Source organism: Onychostoma macrolepis, chromosome 13 (genome assembly GCF_012432095.1).
Source record: "Onychostoma macrolepis isolate SWU-2019 chromosome 13, ASM1243209v1, whole genome shotgun sequence".
NCBI lineage: Eukaryota > Metazoa > Chordata > Actinopteri > Cypriniformes > Cyprinidae > Onychostoma > Onychostoma macrolepis.
This window is the reverse complement of record NC_081167.1, coordinates 5,660,990-5,675,204: the sequence shown is the minus strand read 5'-3', so window position 1 is coordinate 5,675,204 and position 14,215 is coordinate 5,660,990. Positions and strand designations below refer to the sequence as shown.

The 14,215-nt window shown below is 40.0% G+C and overlaps 1 protein-coding gene across 2 annotated transcripts in view; it reads left to right on the top strand.

The window, feature by feature from the left end:
* Positions 1-8,798, top strand: part of meis1b (Meis homeobox 1 b) — a 62,532-nt gene extending 53,734 nt beyond the window's left edge. Inside the window, exons 10-13 of one of the 2 annotated variants that reach the window (XM_058794814.1) lie at positions 2,436-2,494; positions 3,396-3,485; positions 3,985-4,078; positions 7,534-7,674. In XM_058794814.1, the coding sequence (XP_058650797.1) occupies positions 2,436-2,494; positions 3,396-3,485; positions 3,985-4,043 (208 nt within the window). In that variant the 3' untranslated portion in view covers positions 4,044-4,078; positions 7,534-7,674. Of the gene's footprint in view, positions 1-2,435; positions 2,495-3,395; positions 3,486-3,984; positions 4,079-7,533 lie in introns of both variants that reach the window. The other variant, XM_058794813.1, reaches the window with a different exon arrangement.
* Positions 8,799-14,215: the final 5,417 nt, after the last annotated feature.

The following is a 14,215-nucleotide window of genomic DNA, read 5'->3' as shown; positions in this document are numbered from 1 at the left end:
ATATAACCTTTTGTATCTTCAATCTGGATCTTTCCAGCAACGCTTATTAAATTATTCCCTAATTGGTCACGCAACAAAGGCAGCTGATGAAAAAGACAATTTCTTGCTTTTAATTGGCCATTTCACGTGCCGTTCGTGCTACACCTGTGCGTTTGTAATGAGAGTGGGATATTAGCAGAGGCCCTGGCAGACCCGACAGAGATCAGATCGACTGTCAGTAAAGGCGGGAATGAGCAATAGCGCTCCAACACGTTACAAAACACACACGCGCTAACAGAATGAGAAGAACCAAGACTCCGTCTAGGTTCATTTGGCTCATAAACACTCTCATTTCAGTCTTTTTTTCTCATCCTTTTAGTAAAGCTGTGTATTTTTAACCCTCCTCTTTTTACCCTACTTTGGAGGTGCCACTAGTGGCGTTTTGCTTTAAAATAGCCCCCCATTGTCCCAAGCTGGGATGAATAGTTGGCTTCATTGTGTGCCTATGGGAAGTAGAAACTGAACAGGCCATAAACGCAGTCCTATAGCGCGGAGAGGTCGCGTAAAGGTGAACTTTTACTCCTAATGGAGGCTCCAGCTTTAGCCTGGCCCGTATGGCTCTCTGCTCCTTTTGATTGCCTTCTTAACCGTCAGCGCCAGGGCGTCCGCCTGGCTCACAGAACAGAGCATGACCATTCTTTCTCTTTTTCCTCACACTCCTAAACCCCCTCCCTCACCCTCACCACCTCTCCATCCCCCTGCCTGGTATTGTGTAGCACTTGTCCTTTGTTCCAGCTTTTGGCGCATCTGGCCTTAGATATAAGAAGGAACGAGAGAGGAAGCTTAAGATACCTTTAAAAAAAAAAGAAAGAAAGAAAGAAAGAAAGAACAGCCATTTCCACAATTCAAAAAAGAGAGCGGAAAAAAAGGCAGAGGGAGAGCGAGTGAGCGAGGGAGGAAAATCCAAACGGCAGAGGTCAGCAGATAGACAACAGTGCCCCCCCTTTGACCCCTGCCTGAGATGAAGGCAGTAAAAGGAATGCCTAGTCTGAGACTCCCCCTGCTCTCCAGCCCGCTGTTGGTGATAAAACTCCAGACATTCTCTCATTTGATGGTGCACTGCCATGTCAGTACATTCCTCCCCTGATCTTTTTTTTTTTAAAGCCTTTAAGGTGATGTCGTAGAGTGATATTGGTGATATGAGAAAGTTGTGATCTGTGGTAAAATAAATTTAAAGGAACAAACATTTTTATTTTATTCAGGTTTTATGCCATGACAGACAATTTATTACAGTAATATTACCATGGGTAATGTTTTTCAACTGTTACTTTTATTTAAAAATAGTTCAGTTTATTAATAACAATTATATTGAGAATATTAATTATATCTAGAGTAATATAATTAATTATCCAAACTGCAGGTGGTTTACAGTTGCATTTTCTAAAATTTAGAGTTGGAATGATCCGTTTTATAATTAATAAAGAAGAAGCTTAGCAGATGCCTATGTGAACATTTCTTTGTCTGTTAGTTCTCTTTATCTCTCCCTTTCTCTCTTTTTCTTGCTCTCTCCCTCCACCCCAAGCTCTCCTCCCTTGCTTTTCTCAGCCTGAAAAGAGTAGCGGGGCTATTGTTTCCTTAAAAGTCTACTAATTCCCCCCTCAAAGGATGAAATGGAAGTGTCCAACTGTGGTAACAGCAGGAGGACATAAATCAAGTTGGAACCCCTGAGCATGGTCTCCTGGAGGTGACCAGGGTCACAGGGTCACTAGAGGGGATTTAGGCACAACAAGGCCAGAGCACTCCGATGTATGGTGCAAAGAGGCAAGGGGTCAGAAGCTACAGGGGCCAAATATGTTTTTGTCACAAATGTTATGCACAATACGCAGAATTGCAGAGCAGCCTGTTCTTTTTGGCGGGGGAAAAAATCTCCTCATTGAACCCACAGTTTCATTATTCTCTCTCTAGGGAGACAGAAGGAAAAAGAAAACATGGCTTGTACTTGTGTTCTCTGACAATGCAACACTTTTCTGTTAGCAAACATTTCCTAAACACATTAATTCCTGTGGTGCATATCAACTGCGTTACATCTGGCATCAGGGTTTGAATGGTTCAGTGGTTTAAAATAAAGTTGTTAAAAAAGAACTGCACAGATAGAGGAAAACACCACTTTCTTCAAAGTGCTATTGTGCACTTCGCTTGGTAGGCAATATATATTAAGCTAGCACAAGTTTGTACAAGTTGTAAGCTTTGTGAACATTTCTGTTTTATGGAACAACTCTCCGACACTCCCACCGGAGTACTAGAGGATTAGAGAAAAAATCCCTCAATTACCCCTCCGATTAGCTATCTGGGCTGATCTGGACAGCAGCAGGCTTGGACGTGACTGTGTTTACAGAAAAAAGATAGCTAAAACTCCAGTGACTTTTCAGTCATATGTTGCATCTTGTTTTTTACAGGTTCATTAACGCAAGAAGAAGAATAGTGCAGCCCATGATCGACCAGTCCAACCGAGCAGGCAAGTCCCCCATAGTTTCTGTATTCAAGTCCCGCAGGCGAAAGCCCCCTGCAAGCCATGCACCCGGAGGCCCACCTGCCGGTAAATACTTAGCCCAGCCTGGATGTCAACAATGATTGACCACTAAAATCCATCCAATTAACCCAAAGCACTAATCACGCTGACTTGGGCACTATATAACCCAGTGACGAAGAGAAGCGAGCAAACACGTACGATGGATTAAAGTATTGAAACAATAACTACAACTGGATCTTCTCTATCCAACTTATTATACTGGAGAACAGTGGAGAGTTGTTCGGTCAAGTACAGAGGATATTAATCTTCTTTTTTTAACTTTATATTTCATTTTGAAGTGGCCATGTTTGCCTCCCAGCTCAGTTCTTCCTGTTAGTGAACAGTGTCCCGGTGCATGGCTTGTTGTGGACTGCTGTAAATTTTATTACCTGTAATAGGGTTCAGGGGGCAGGGTTGCATTAGGGACTCAGTAAAGTTCAAAGGCATTCATTGGGGTTGAGCTGTTGTTTTTGACCACATAACCCCCCCAACACACACACATACACACACACTTTGAAAAGCGTGAACTCACGGTAAGTACAACTCTATTAGCTTGTGTGGGGGAAAAAAGATAACTTTGGTTTTTCATTAATTTTTTGGGGTTGTCTAAAAATGTTTCCTGTATTACAGAATATAGGCTTAGCTCTTTGTTCCCAAGTACTTAAGCTTCATTGGGCATGTTCTGTCAAGTGTTTTATCTCTCATGAAACCCAAAGAAACTGTGTGAAATGCCGAAGTCTGCATGTGTGTTAACAGATGATGTTTCTCCTGCGACTTAAACTTAATTAAAAGCACTAATTGACCACTGTTCGTTTCCCCCACATTCCCTCACCATGCCCTCCTGCAGTAAGTCAAGGAGCTCCCTACAACCCAGATGGTCAACCCATGGGAGGCTTCGTGATGGACGGCCAGCAGCACATGGGAATCAGACCACCTGGTAAGACCTTGGCGTGTCTTCTCCTCTGACATCTCCCACCTTCCCACAAGCCCCCTCCTTCTCTTCCTCACTACCTCCTTCTCAGTCTGATTCAAAGACCCTTGGTTTGCACAGGTGTGGTCTAATGCATGACACCCCTTTGTCCCTTCATGTTTCTAATATCCATCTTCCCAGAATTGGCTCTTCTCTCTGAATCTAAGCCTCTTTCAACCTGTGTAACTGGTCACTGTTGCTAACCTCTCATCCCCTCCCACCCCACCACTTTAAGCTGCAGGATTTATCCAAAGCCAGGCTTCCTTCCAACCTTTAGCCTTTGAATGCAATATTTACTTGTTTTTTTACTTATATTATCTTATTTGTACCATATGGTGTTCTTCTCTTTTCTTTTAATAAACGGGGAATTGTGCTTTTGTTTCTTGACCTCCTGTCTCTGAGCTGTGGTCTGTTTATTTTCTCATCTTTCGGCATCTTCTTCTTCGATTGTTTTCTCTCCTTCTAGGGCCTATGAGTGGGATGGGCATGAATATGGGCATGGAGGGACAGTGGCACTACATGTAACCTTCTAGTTAACCAATCGCAAAGCAATGGGGGAAGTAAGTACAAAAGCAGGGTCACCAAGCATCCACAATTTCTGACATGTTTTCAGCGATTAATTTGAGTTGCTTTTACGAAATGGGAGAAACCAAATGTCTCTTTTCCTCCAGACAACAAGCTGCTTTCTCCTGCTTACCAATACTAATATTTCCTGTACTTGTGGGTGACGAGCTCCGATCAAGAGTTTGTGTGCTTGTGTATGTGTGCGATCTGTGCTGCCCTTTCTGAACATTTTTGACCATGTTACTAAACAGTGCATAGAGTCATATATAAAAAGGGGAAATGAGTGTGGGTGAAAAGAGAGAGAGAGAGCAGGAGGAGGAGGAATAGCTGTGTGGGGAAAGAGGCAAATGGAGGGTGGGGGGATTGAGATTGGGGTTTTGGTCGGAGAAGGGGAGGGGTGTGTTACCATAGCAACAGACTGATTGGCAAAATGTAAGCAGTCTGCAGCAGTGCAAGGAGAGAAAAGTGCATGTCCCCAAAGTGTCATAAATCTGTCTCCCTACAGTTGATGCATGAGTTACATTTATACACCAACCTGCGAGGCAACGCACAAAGAATCGCTCTCTCACCCTGCAGCCAAATACATAGCCACACATTTGGAAATTATGTCAGTCTTGCGTGGAATGTTTTAGGTGGAGCTGCTTCTATCGACCCTGACTTGGTCCACTATTTTCTTGTCTGTCTTTCCTAATAGGATTACTAATGGCAAAGGCAGGGGAGATGAAGGAGTGCAAAATGGAGGTGTGCACAGCAGGGTACACAGCTTAGTCCAGCCTAATTGACTATATCCAAATTAAATATGCCATCACAAGCGGTGTGACAAATGGATTTGACTTATTCAGTATACAAAAATAGCGATCATTAATGCAGCCAAGCACAGAATACCTCTGTTGTCAAAGAGACTCTCTACCTCACTGTCTTTAACGGAGAGACATGGGCTGATAACACAAGCTCTGTGCTTTCAAACGTCACGTCCCCGCTTTGTGTGCGTATCTAAACACTGAGAGTGTTTCCCGGTGTCCAAATGGCTGCTTACAGCAGCTGCCGTAGTTCCCAGAAGAGACGAGAGAAACCTGCTTTAAACAGCCTCAATTTGCTTGCCGAATTCTGTAATTGGGCCGCGTGTGGAATCTTAGATGAGATGGGTTGAGGGGAAAAAGAGAGCGAGCGAGAGGGGGAAATGAGGAAAGAAAAGGAGGCAGAGTGTGACAGAAATATGTCGCCATGGTGAAGAATGCCTAGTCTTTATGGCTTCATCGCTGAAATTTCCTAGCTTGTCTAATTTAAATATTGTTACTATAGTTTCTAGGTCAATTAAATGCAAGTGATGTGTTTTATACTTCGCGACCAATTAAATTAATAGGTTATTACAAAAAACGTTATCTTATTTGATTAAGAGACCAAGGCTTCATTATATTTTATAAGCAATTTTCATTAGTTGAGGAATTCTCCTCAAGGCGAGATTAAGCAGTTATTTGCTGGGAAGTCCCAAGACCTGAAATTAAGGTGTTCCAAGCAGTCACACTGCAACATTACTTAAAACCAAAGCCAATTAAACCTACTTAGCAAAGCGTTATGCTTTCTGCCCATGACGATTATAGAGCTTATAGCTCTCCGAAACAATACACCTGTCAGCGTGGATAAAGCCTAGCTACTCAAGCAGAAGAGGGCGAGCCTTTGATAAGCGAGGGAACGACTGTTTTATGACCATTTCCCCCCGTACCGTTCTTTGTGTTTCTTCAACAAAATTAGCCAAGGGTGGCCAAAATTTTTTCATTTTAATTTCAAGACAATAGTGAGCGCAGAGAGCATTAATTATGGGCATATGGACAAAAATGTCGCCCTCCCCGTCCATACTTGAACGCAGCTGGTATGCTTTGGTGAGCTGGAAGCTCTGCTGGAGACTCCTTTGTCTGAAATTTCATTCCTCCCATTCATTAAGCAGAAGTTTGTTAACCTTTTGCAGGGTCAAGGTACCCATTTTTCTGCTCTGAACTTTTACTTTTAAGGGGGGAAAGGGTCTTCGGGGATTTGGCTCCTGTATTGTCCATGTCAAACATCCCCTGTTGATTCGGTCCCATGGCACCTCAGAAAATAGACAGGCAAGGAACTCAATGTATTGATTGACTTATTAAGTGAAAAACCACATTTGCAACGTCTGCCCTTTTCACATCCAAGCATTGCTTTTCTGATAGAGTGGATGTTTTCCTTCATCACCAAACAACGTGTTCAAGGATTGAAATCAAATACAGCTGATGACCCCTCAAAAGCTCGGGTCAGTCCTTTAGTGGTAAATAATTGCAGGGGCATACAGATTACCGCTTCAGTGCTAGTGCAAAACACCAACCATTATATGTGCCATTCTGAAGCTGAAACCTAAAGACCTACAACCAGGGCAATAACAAAAGAGCTGTTTTTTTTTTTTTTTACTTGAGGTTGATTTGTTGCTTTGAATTGCCGCTGTCACAGGGTTAGTAGCCTTTCTGGTCGTGGCACGTGCACGCACCCAGGTGAGGCCTCTCAAGTGACGGCCTTTGTAAATTTTCACCTTTCGTCTTTAATTTAAGCACAATAGTGGCGTTTCTCTGAGGGGCTCTCAGAGCGAGCCACAGACCTTTGCTCATTGTGTTTAAAGTGAGATAAGTGAAGGGAGAACGTAGAATAAAGGCATGGCTTATTTTACCTCATTTGTCATTGTTGTGGCTTCTCTGGCATAAAGACTTGGCTCGTGGACACACAGCAGTTCATTTCCACCTATGTGCCATTTAGTGTTAGACTTTCATTTATATCATTTCGAAAGTACAACCTTTACTAGCATGTGATTAAAATGCTAAGAGAGAGAAGATTTATCGATGAAAAATTATTGTTGTAAAAATCAATCAATAAAGTTAATGCCTTTTAGAATAGAAGCACATCATAGTCACGGTTATCCAGTGGGGAGCCAATTATATAGATTTCATCACAGCATTGTTCTTTGAGATTAATATAATAGTAGCAAATTAAGCCTAATAACAGCTACATATTGACCTTCTGGTTGACCTTAGTGAAGGACAACCTTCCGGTTGACTAGTCGAGTATGACTGTGGCGGATTCCAGACCTGATGGATATGACACAGAGTACAGATCCCTGGTGCAAGCAGCAGTAAAGTGCTATGTTCAGGCCCGTAAGTTAGTCCCTAGAGAGCCACCCTCTCCCACTACAAGGATTCCTCTTCTAGTCTCTTCCCATTCATTACAGAGGACAGTCCTCTCTCAAAGGCTTCCCTTACAACCACATGACTCATATGCTTTCCGGTGCTGTGATTGTAGAGTCAAACCTTCCTTGTAAAGGAAATGATTGGTTTAATGACCTTCCAAAATATAATATACATAGTGTTATGTCTGACTATTCCAAATGCATCATCAATAATCGCTTTAATCTTCTTCTTCTTTTTCCCTTCTTCTTCTTTAGGACTACAAGGCATGCCAGGGGATTACCTGTCACACAGTGGCCCGGTGGGTATGGCTATGGGGCAACCAGGCTACGGCGCCTCCCAGATGCCCCACCACCCTGCTCAGTTGCGGCACGGCCCTCCCATGCGTTCCTACATCCCTGGACACCCCCACCACCCAGCGATGTTAATGCACGGAGGACCACCTCACCCTGCCATGCCCATGTCAGCCTCTAGCCCCTCTATGTTCAATCCAGGAGACCCTACCATGGGAGGACAATTCATGGACATCCATGCCCAGTAATTTACTAAAACGGATTCTTTAAATGACTGCTACGGATAGACGAGGAGCTGCGATTGGTTTTTCTGAGGCTTGCCAAGCACCGATTACATACTGACTTGCTACAGAGACTGAGGAGCTTGTATCTTGGCTATAGATTCGGACCAAGAAAAAAAGCCAGATTTCTGTATACTATGGGACACTTTAAAAGGAGGTGCCCTTTGCTTAGACACAAAAAGAGAGCGAGCGAGAGAAAAAGAAAGATTGAATTTATTACTATATCAGCCTCTAAAGGGGAGGGATGAGGACATACTGTATACTGTTGTAAAATTGCATTGGACTTTCATAAGAACTGGGAAAAAAGTATTGTAAATGCTATCGTATTGTTCTGCATATTATGTTGTTTCTAATAGATTTTTTTAAAAAAGGATGTGAACTTTTTTTCTTTCCACACTATGTGTGTGCCATCTCCATAGACTTTTGGCCTCCTCCATAAATCACTTTGCGTTTAAACGAGAAAAAAATATATGTGAATAAATCAATAATTCATTGAATACATGTTTGCCAGGCCATTTTTTGTCCTACGGGAGGGCGGATTTCCCATGACCCATCATGGCCTTAGGAAGAAACTGAGTGCTATCCACCTGTCTGAGCCACATCCTCCTGCCTTTCAGGAGGTCTCCATTTTGCATTCCCAATTTGTACATCATAATAGAACTGCCCCCAAATCAAATTATTTTCACTTACCTTTACTGGATGTGTGAGAAGCTGAATGTGAAGAACAAGCGTGAGTTTGTGTGTGTGTGTGTGTGTGTGTGTGTGTGTGTGTGAAGCCAACCCATCAAACTTTCAACGTTTAAGTTATAAATGGGATTTGGGATTCATATATGCTTTTGATTAAGCAAACCTGTTTTGGGGATATTGGTTTAACATGTTGCTATCACTTGTTTGAATTTTGAAGAGTTTATGTATACATTGTAAATGAATAAATTTTGTGTAAAAAGAGGGGGGAACTATTTTTCATATATTTGTAGTTTCCAGGCCTGATTTGGATTTACATAGAACTGGTTCATTATATGAGGCTGTTTATTGACCCAAACGTTTAGGTTTTTTATGGCTGTCATTCACAAAATACTACAAATCCTTTAAATATTTTGGGTAACTTCATTTCACAATGTTTTCAGATACCAAATAACAGTGTGGCACTCTGTTTCTCATTAACACATTTTCATTAACCTACTATTTAAATCATTATCCAACATTAGATAACTAACATTTTTTATTTTTTATATCTTAAAAAAAAAAAAAAAAAAAAATCTAAATGGTTCTATTATTCATTAGCCAATGTTCACTTTACTTTGATTTGCAGATTTTTTTTCCTGTCAATTTTAATAACATGCATTACATGCTTTTGTCACCCTTAGTAATGAATTCAAAATTAAACCTCCTAATCTAATTCTCCAAAATAATTAACTGAGGTGTTCAAATTGGAGATATCAAGACCATAAACCTAGATCTTATGTAGTTGTTTAAAACAAATTGTATGAGTCTATAAACTACTTACAGATTATAATTTGAGACATTTATAAACTAGACCTACACCTTTATCCCATCTAAAAATTCTTGGGTCACACCTTTCAGCAGTGTCCACAGAGTAATTAAATTCCGAATAACACAAATTAACATGAAGTTATTATTTTATAAGTTGCATGTAATTACAAATTGTTTGTTGTAGGCTAATTAATTAGCCTATAATAACGCAAGGCGAGTTGCAAGAAAAAAAGTGTGAACATGGTCTGAACATGAGGCTCTAAATGCACAAGGTGAGTCCAACTATAAGAAAAGGACAGCATATATCATTTATAGAGAGAAAAACCTGTAGCAAGCAGACTGAAATGTTTGTCCAAATGCTGCATATTCAACTTTCTCTCGTACGTTTGCTAATGTGCAACAAATGTGCGGCCCGTTCGAAGGAGGCTCAAACGGGGGGCTAGATGAGGTGGAGGGGCGGATAAAGGAAGAATTATCCCCCGTTTAGCATTAAAATTCATTTAGATAAAATTGCCACAAACACTTAAATGGGAAGATTAGTTCCCCCTCACGCCTTATTTCACTCACTCAATGGCTCCGTCAAGAGCGCTTGAAACGGCATTATCCAGACGACGACTGTTTCCAAGCTACCGGCTAAAACCGAGCGTTTAAATAATCCTAAATCAGACACAACTAATCGAAATGTATGTTTACGATGGATTCGGTACGACCACGACAGGGTAACGTGGTATATTCTTGTGGGAATGTTGGAAAAACTTACCCAGTTTATAACTAAATGGGGATGCCAGGTTAAACTACACTCCCATAATAAATCAATAAGTTCCCATTCTTAAACCCGTCCCTCGGTTTTCTATCGCCATTGTATTTTTATTACCTTCTCTTCTGAATGTTTTGCTCTCAAGCAACGCGGAACACAGGCGACGTTTTAATGACTCCGTTTCAGCTCCTCAGATTTGAATTCCTCAACCGTTCGCCATTCGGTGCTCTGGAGACACGGGCGGAGATAAATCCCATGTTTGACTGCCATCTTTAGGGGATCTGGGAAACTGTCCTTAAGGGGCATGTATATTTTATATTTTGAAATTTAAGCAGATTTTTTTTTTTTATTATTTATTTTATGGACTGAAATAGTAAAGTAGCCTACTAAAAATGCATTAAATATTTTGATAATTGTATGCAATAATAATAATAATAATAATTACAATCGCTAAATAATAAATAAGTGTTTTGTCACGCTTTATATTACTGTGTTTATGTTATCAGCTGCTAATGTTAATGAACAATATGCTATACAACCTATGTCTTAATCTTTTTATTTAATTATTTTTTTTGAAGGACGCATTGTTTGTTGCTGTTGTAATTTACTAGCCTATTTTAATGCGTGGGCTAATGTGTAACAATAATAGGCTACGTGTAATAAAGCATTGCGTGTATTTTTCATACTGCCAATGCAAAGCTAAAGCTTTTATCAAATCTATGTAATTTAATAAAGATATCAGGAAGCATGCCTACACACAGAACATTAGTTTAGAAAAATCGGTTCTCTGTTAGTTCTTCTGTTACTTCCCAAAGTAGGTAAGTTTCCTAATGAGCGATTCGTGACTTTTGCAAATGAACATGATTATTGATTTTCTTCATTTATCTGCAGTAAAAGACATATAAGGACGACGCCTTTTCCATCTGTTGTTTAAGAAGAAAGAAGAAAGCTTTTATCTGGCTTTGACCACATACTGAACTCTGTGAGTAATGACTGAAAGAAATTTGTTCCATAAGCACAGAGGTGCCCAAACAGGACTTTCTGCCTCCCATAAAGAGCAGCATGGGCTGTGCTGCTGCATGTTTCTGTCATCTGTACTCTGTATTCAAGTCGTTTTGCTTCAATTTGAAAACTTTCACAAAGGGTCATGTGTCTTCGCAGCACGCCGCGGCAGTAGCAGTGGCAGATGCAAATGTGGTCCACTCTCCATTCGCTGGTCATATTTTAGAGGGTTATGTCCACTCCGTGAAGTGTGTGTGTGTGTGTGATTGATTTGTCATTTATTTATTGTTTTATTTAATTTATTTCTTTATTTTTGAATAGGCTACTATTTTATTTTAATACTGCAAAACAAAACACAATTCCATTACATTTGCATACTCCCACAATGTATTAGGCTACTTACAACAACAATATTAAAATCATTGTACACTTACAAATATATCAGAACAGACACTGTAGACCATATGATTTTGGTGGAAGGTGCTAGAATATAAACAACTGAAGTTAGCCTATATTTGGAATCGTTATCTTACAGTATTGCAAGCAATTATGCAATTGCAAACAATGCAAGAATTAAAGTGTTTTAATAACCTAAGCAACATTTCAGCTAAAATATTTAGCATTCATTTTAATTTTTTACAGCTTATATGTAAAGTAAATAGCCTATGTTACTTTTTCCGCTTTGTCTTTTTTTTCTTTTCTTCTTCTTCTTCTTCTTCTTCTTCTTCTTCTTTCTTGTTTGTTTTGAAGAGCTCAGAAGACAAATGAATGCACATTTCGGCAAGCACACCAGGCCAACCTAAAAACAAATAAAACATAGCCTAAATAAATGAATATAAACAGCCAGGTCGACTTATATAAAATTGAAAGACCAATAAATAGACGGAATTGTGAGAAACCGATGCCGAGTATGCCTGTATAAAAGTGCAATTTTGTTTCACTAAGGACGCAAGCGTGTTACCACACAGAATAATGTTATGTGGCAGCTGGTGGACTACTAGAGAGAAGTCTGGAGTGAAGAGATGGAGTGTCCAAAACTGCAGGGCCATTTTGGATGTCATCTGTTTCCTTGGTGACTTCGCCCACCCCTGAAAGCCCCTGGGCTCCAGGATTGTTGGAGAGAAACGCGCTATTTTCTGCACTATCATCTATCACTGTCACCACGTAATGATTCCCCTCGCAGCTCCTTATTGATGTTTGTAATTGCATTATCTCATAAGGGGGTGATCAATGAAAGCGGGCTGCATTCTGGGGTCAGAGGATGCAGGATTGCTTTATTGTCCGTTCAATTCAGCAAGCGCTTATTATACAGCTTCGTACTTCACAATTACAGAATATATATATATATATATATATATATATATATATATATATAGGCTATATTTATGTATGTGTGTGGTGTGGTAAAGGGAAATAACGTGTTTTTGTGTAATCTCGTGGAAGCAAACAGCAACAATTAAGTCACATAATTCGAAAAAATTCTAACATGTTTACGTGGATGAAAAGACATATCGCGTGCAAATCAGCACAAAATTAAATTAAGTAATAAGGTTCGGAATAGACTGTTTATGAGGACTAAAGACAAGAATATGTAGCCTACTTAATGTTTGTGCTAGAACAGACCCGAATAATACAAAGTGACTTTTTTTTTTTTTTTAAACAAATTGCTCTTGGTGGCTTTAAGAAGTTGAGTCCAAAACGAAGCACGCATTAAGTAATGATATCGTGTTTCAGCTTTCAGAGGGAAGTTGGTGAGCCTACGAATAAAACAAATGCGCCATTTTCCGTGAAGGACGGACAACACGAGCTTTTCCACTGATGCAGCAACGCATTAAGAGAAATTAGAATGGCTCATCGTATCCCTATAAAGACAGCAAAGCATTGAATTAGTAAATAAATAAGTAAACTAATAATTGAACAGAAAATGCAATCTATAATTTTAAATAAAAGCCAGTAAACACCAAATGCCTTGTAAAAAAAATATATATAAAAATTAAATAGGCTATGCATGTTCTTTTTTTTAAATTTTCAATCATTTCTAAGCGACTGTCATTATGTTTTGTTAAGTGTTTTGAATTGCAGCTACAGCACTGAAAATATACGATCGATATATTTATTTATTTACTGATGCATAACTTGAGCTCTTAGCTCTGTTATGGCACAGAAGAGCTGCTGTCGTCAGATATGAATGCAGATATTCCACAAGACGTGCTTGTTAGTCTGTTCCTGCAAATAGTACAATAATGCTTATGTTGGAACAGTGTGTGTCTCTAGGAGTTATCACATTCTGTGTTTATTGTTTATTTACACAATTATTAGGCTATTATTATTATTATTATTATTATCAAATCATGTAAAATGCGGTATAGGCTACTTATTTGATTGCTTAGATGGCAAAAGTATTTATAGAAGGACCGCTGCTATGTTACAGTTCGGACATCGTGCAACAGAACCGCGTAGTATCTCTGAACCTCTCTCTCACTTTCTCCCTCGATCACTATCAAGGTCAGCACAGCCGCGGCTTACGAAGGACAAGAGCCGGTGAAGCAGCCTCGGATGTCAGTGAAAGGTGCGCCAGCCCGGCTCCCATCTTCACCTGGTGAGATCCGATCCAATAATAGCCGTTGTGTGTTAGGCTTTAATGAGAGCTCACCGACCCCCACCTGCCCAACAGTCCCGATGAATGCCAAAACGCACTCAGCAGCATCATTTCTCCGCTCTCTTTTATGTTATGAGGTATTATGTTTCGCTTACAATAACCACTTATGTTCTCTCGTCGCTTTGATCCCGGTGAGACAGTGAAGTACGATGCATCTGCTGTCAGGGGCGAAAGATAAACGCAACACACATTCAAAGAGCAAAACTAAAAGAACCTATCGAGTTATGAGAACTTTTGCACGATCACGGAAGTAAAGTAATACAATATTTTACAAACAGCAACGTTTTTTCGATTATAAATAAACAAAAATAGACATTTAGGATAATTAAAGGCTATTAATTGCATGCATTATTAATTCAGCTAGCCTAGAAACGTATATAGTGTTGAAAGTAGCACAGGCTACTAATAATCTTAACGATGATTTTAAATCAATGTATTCCATCTACTTTCTTT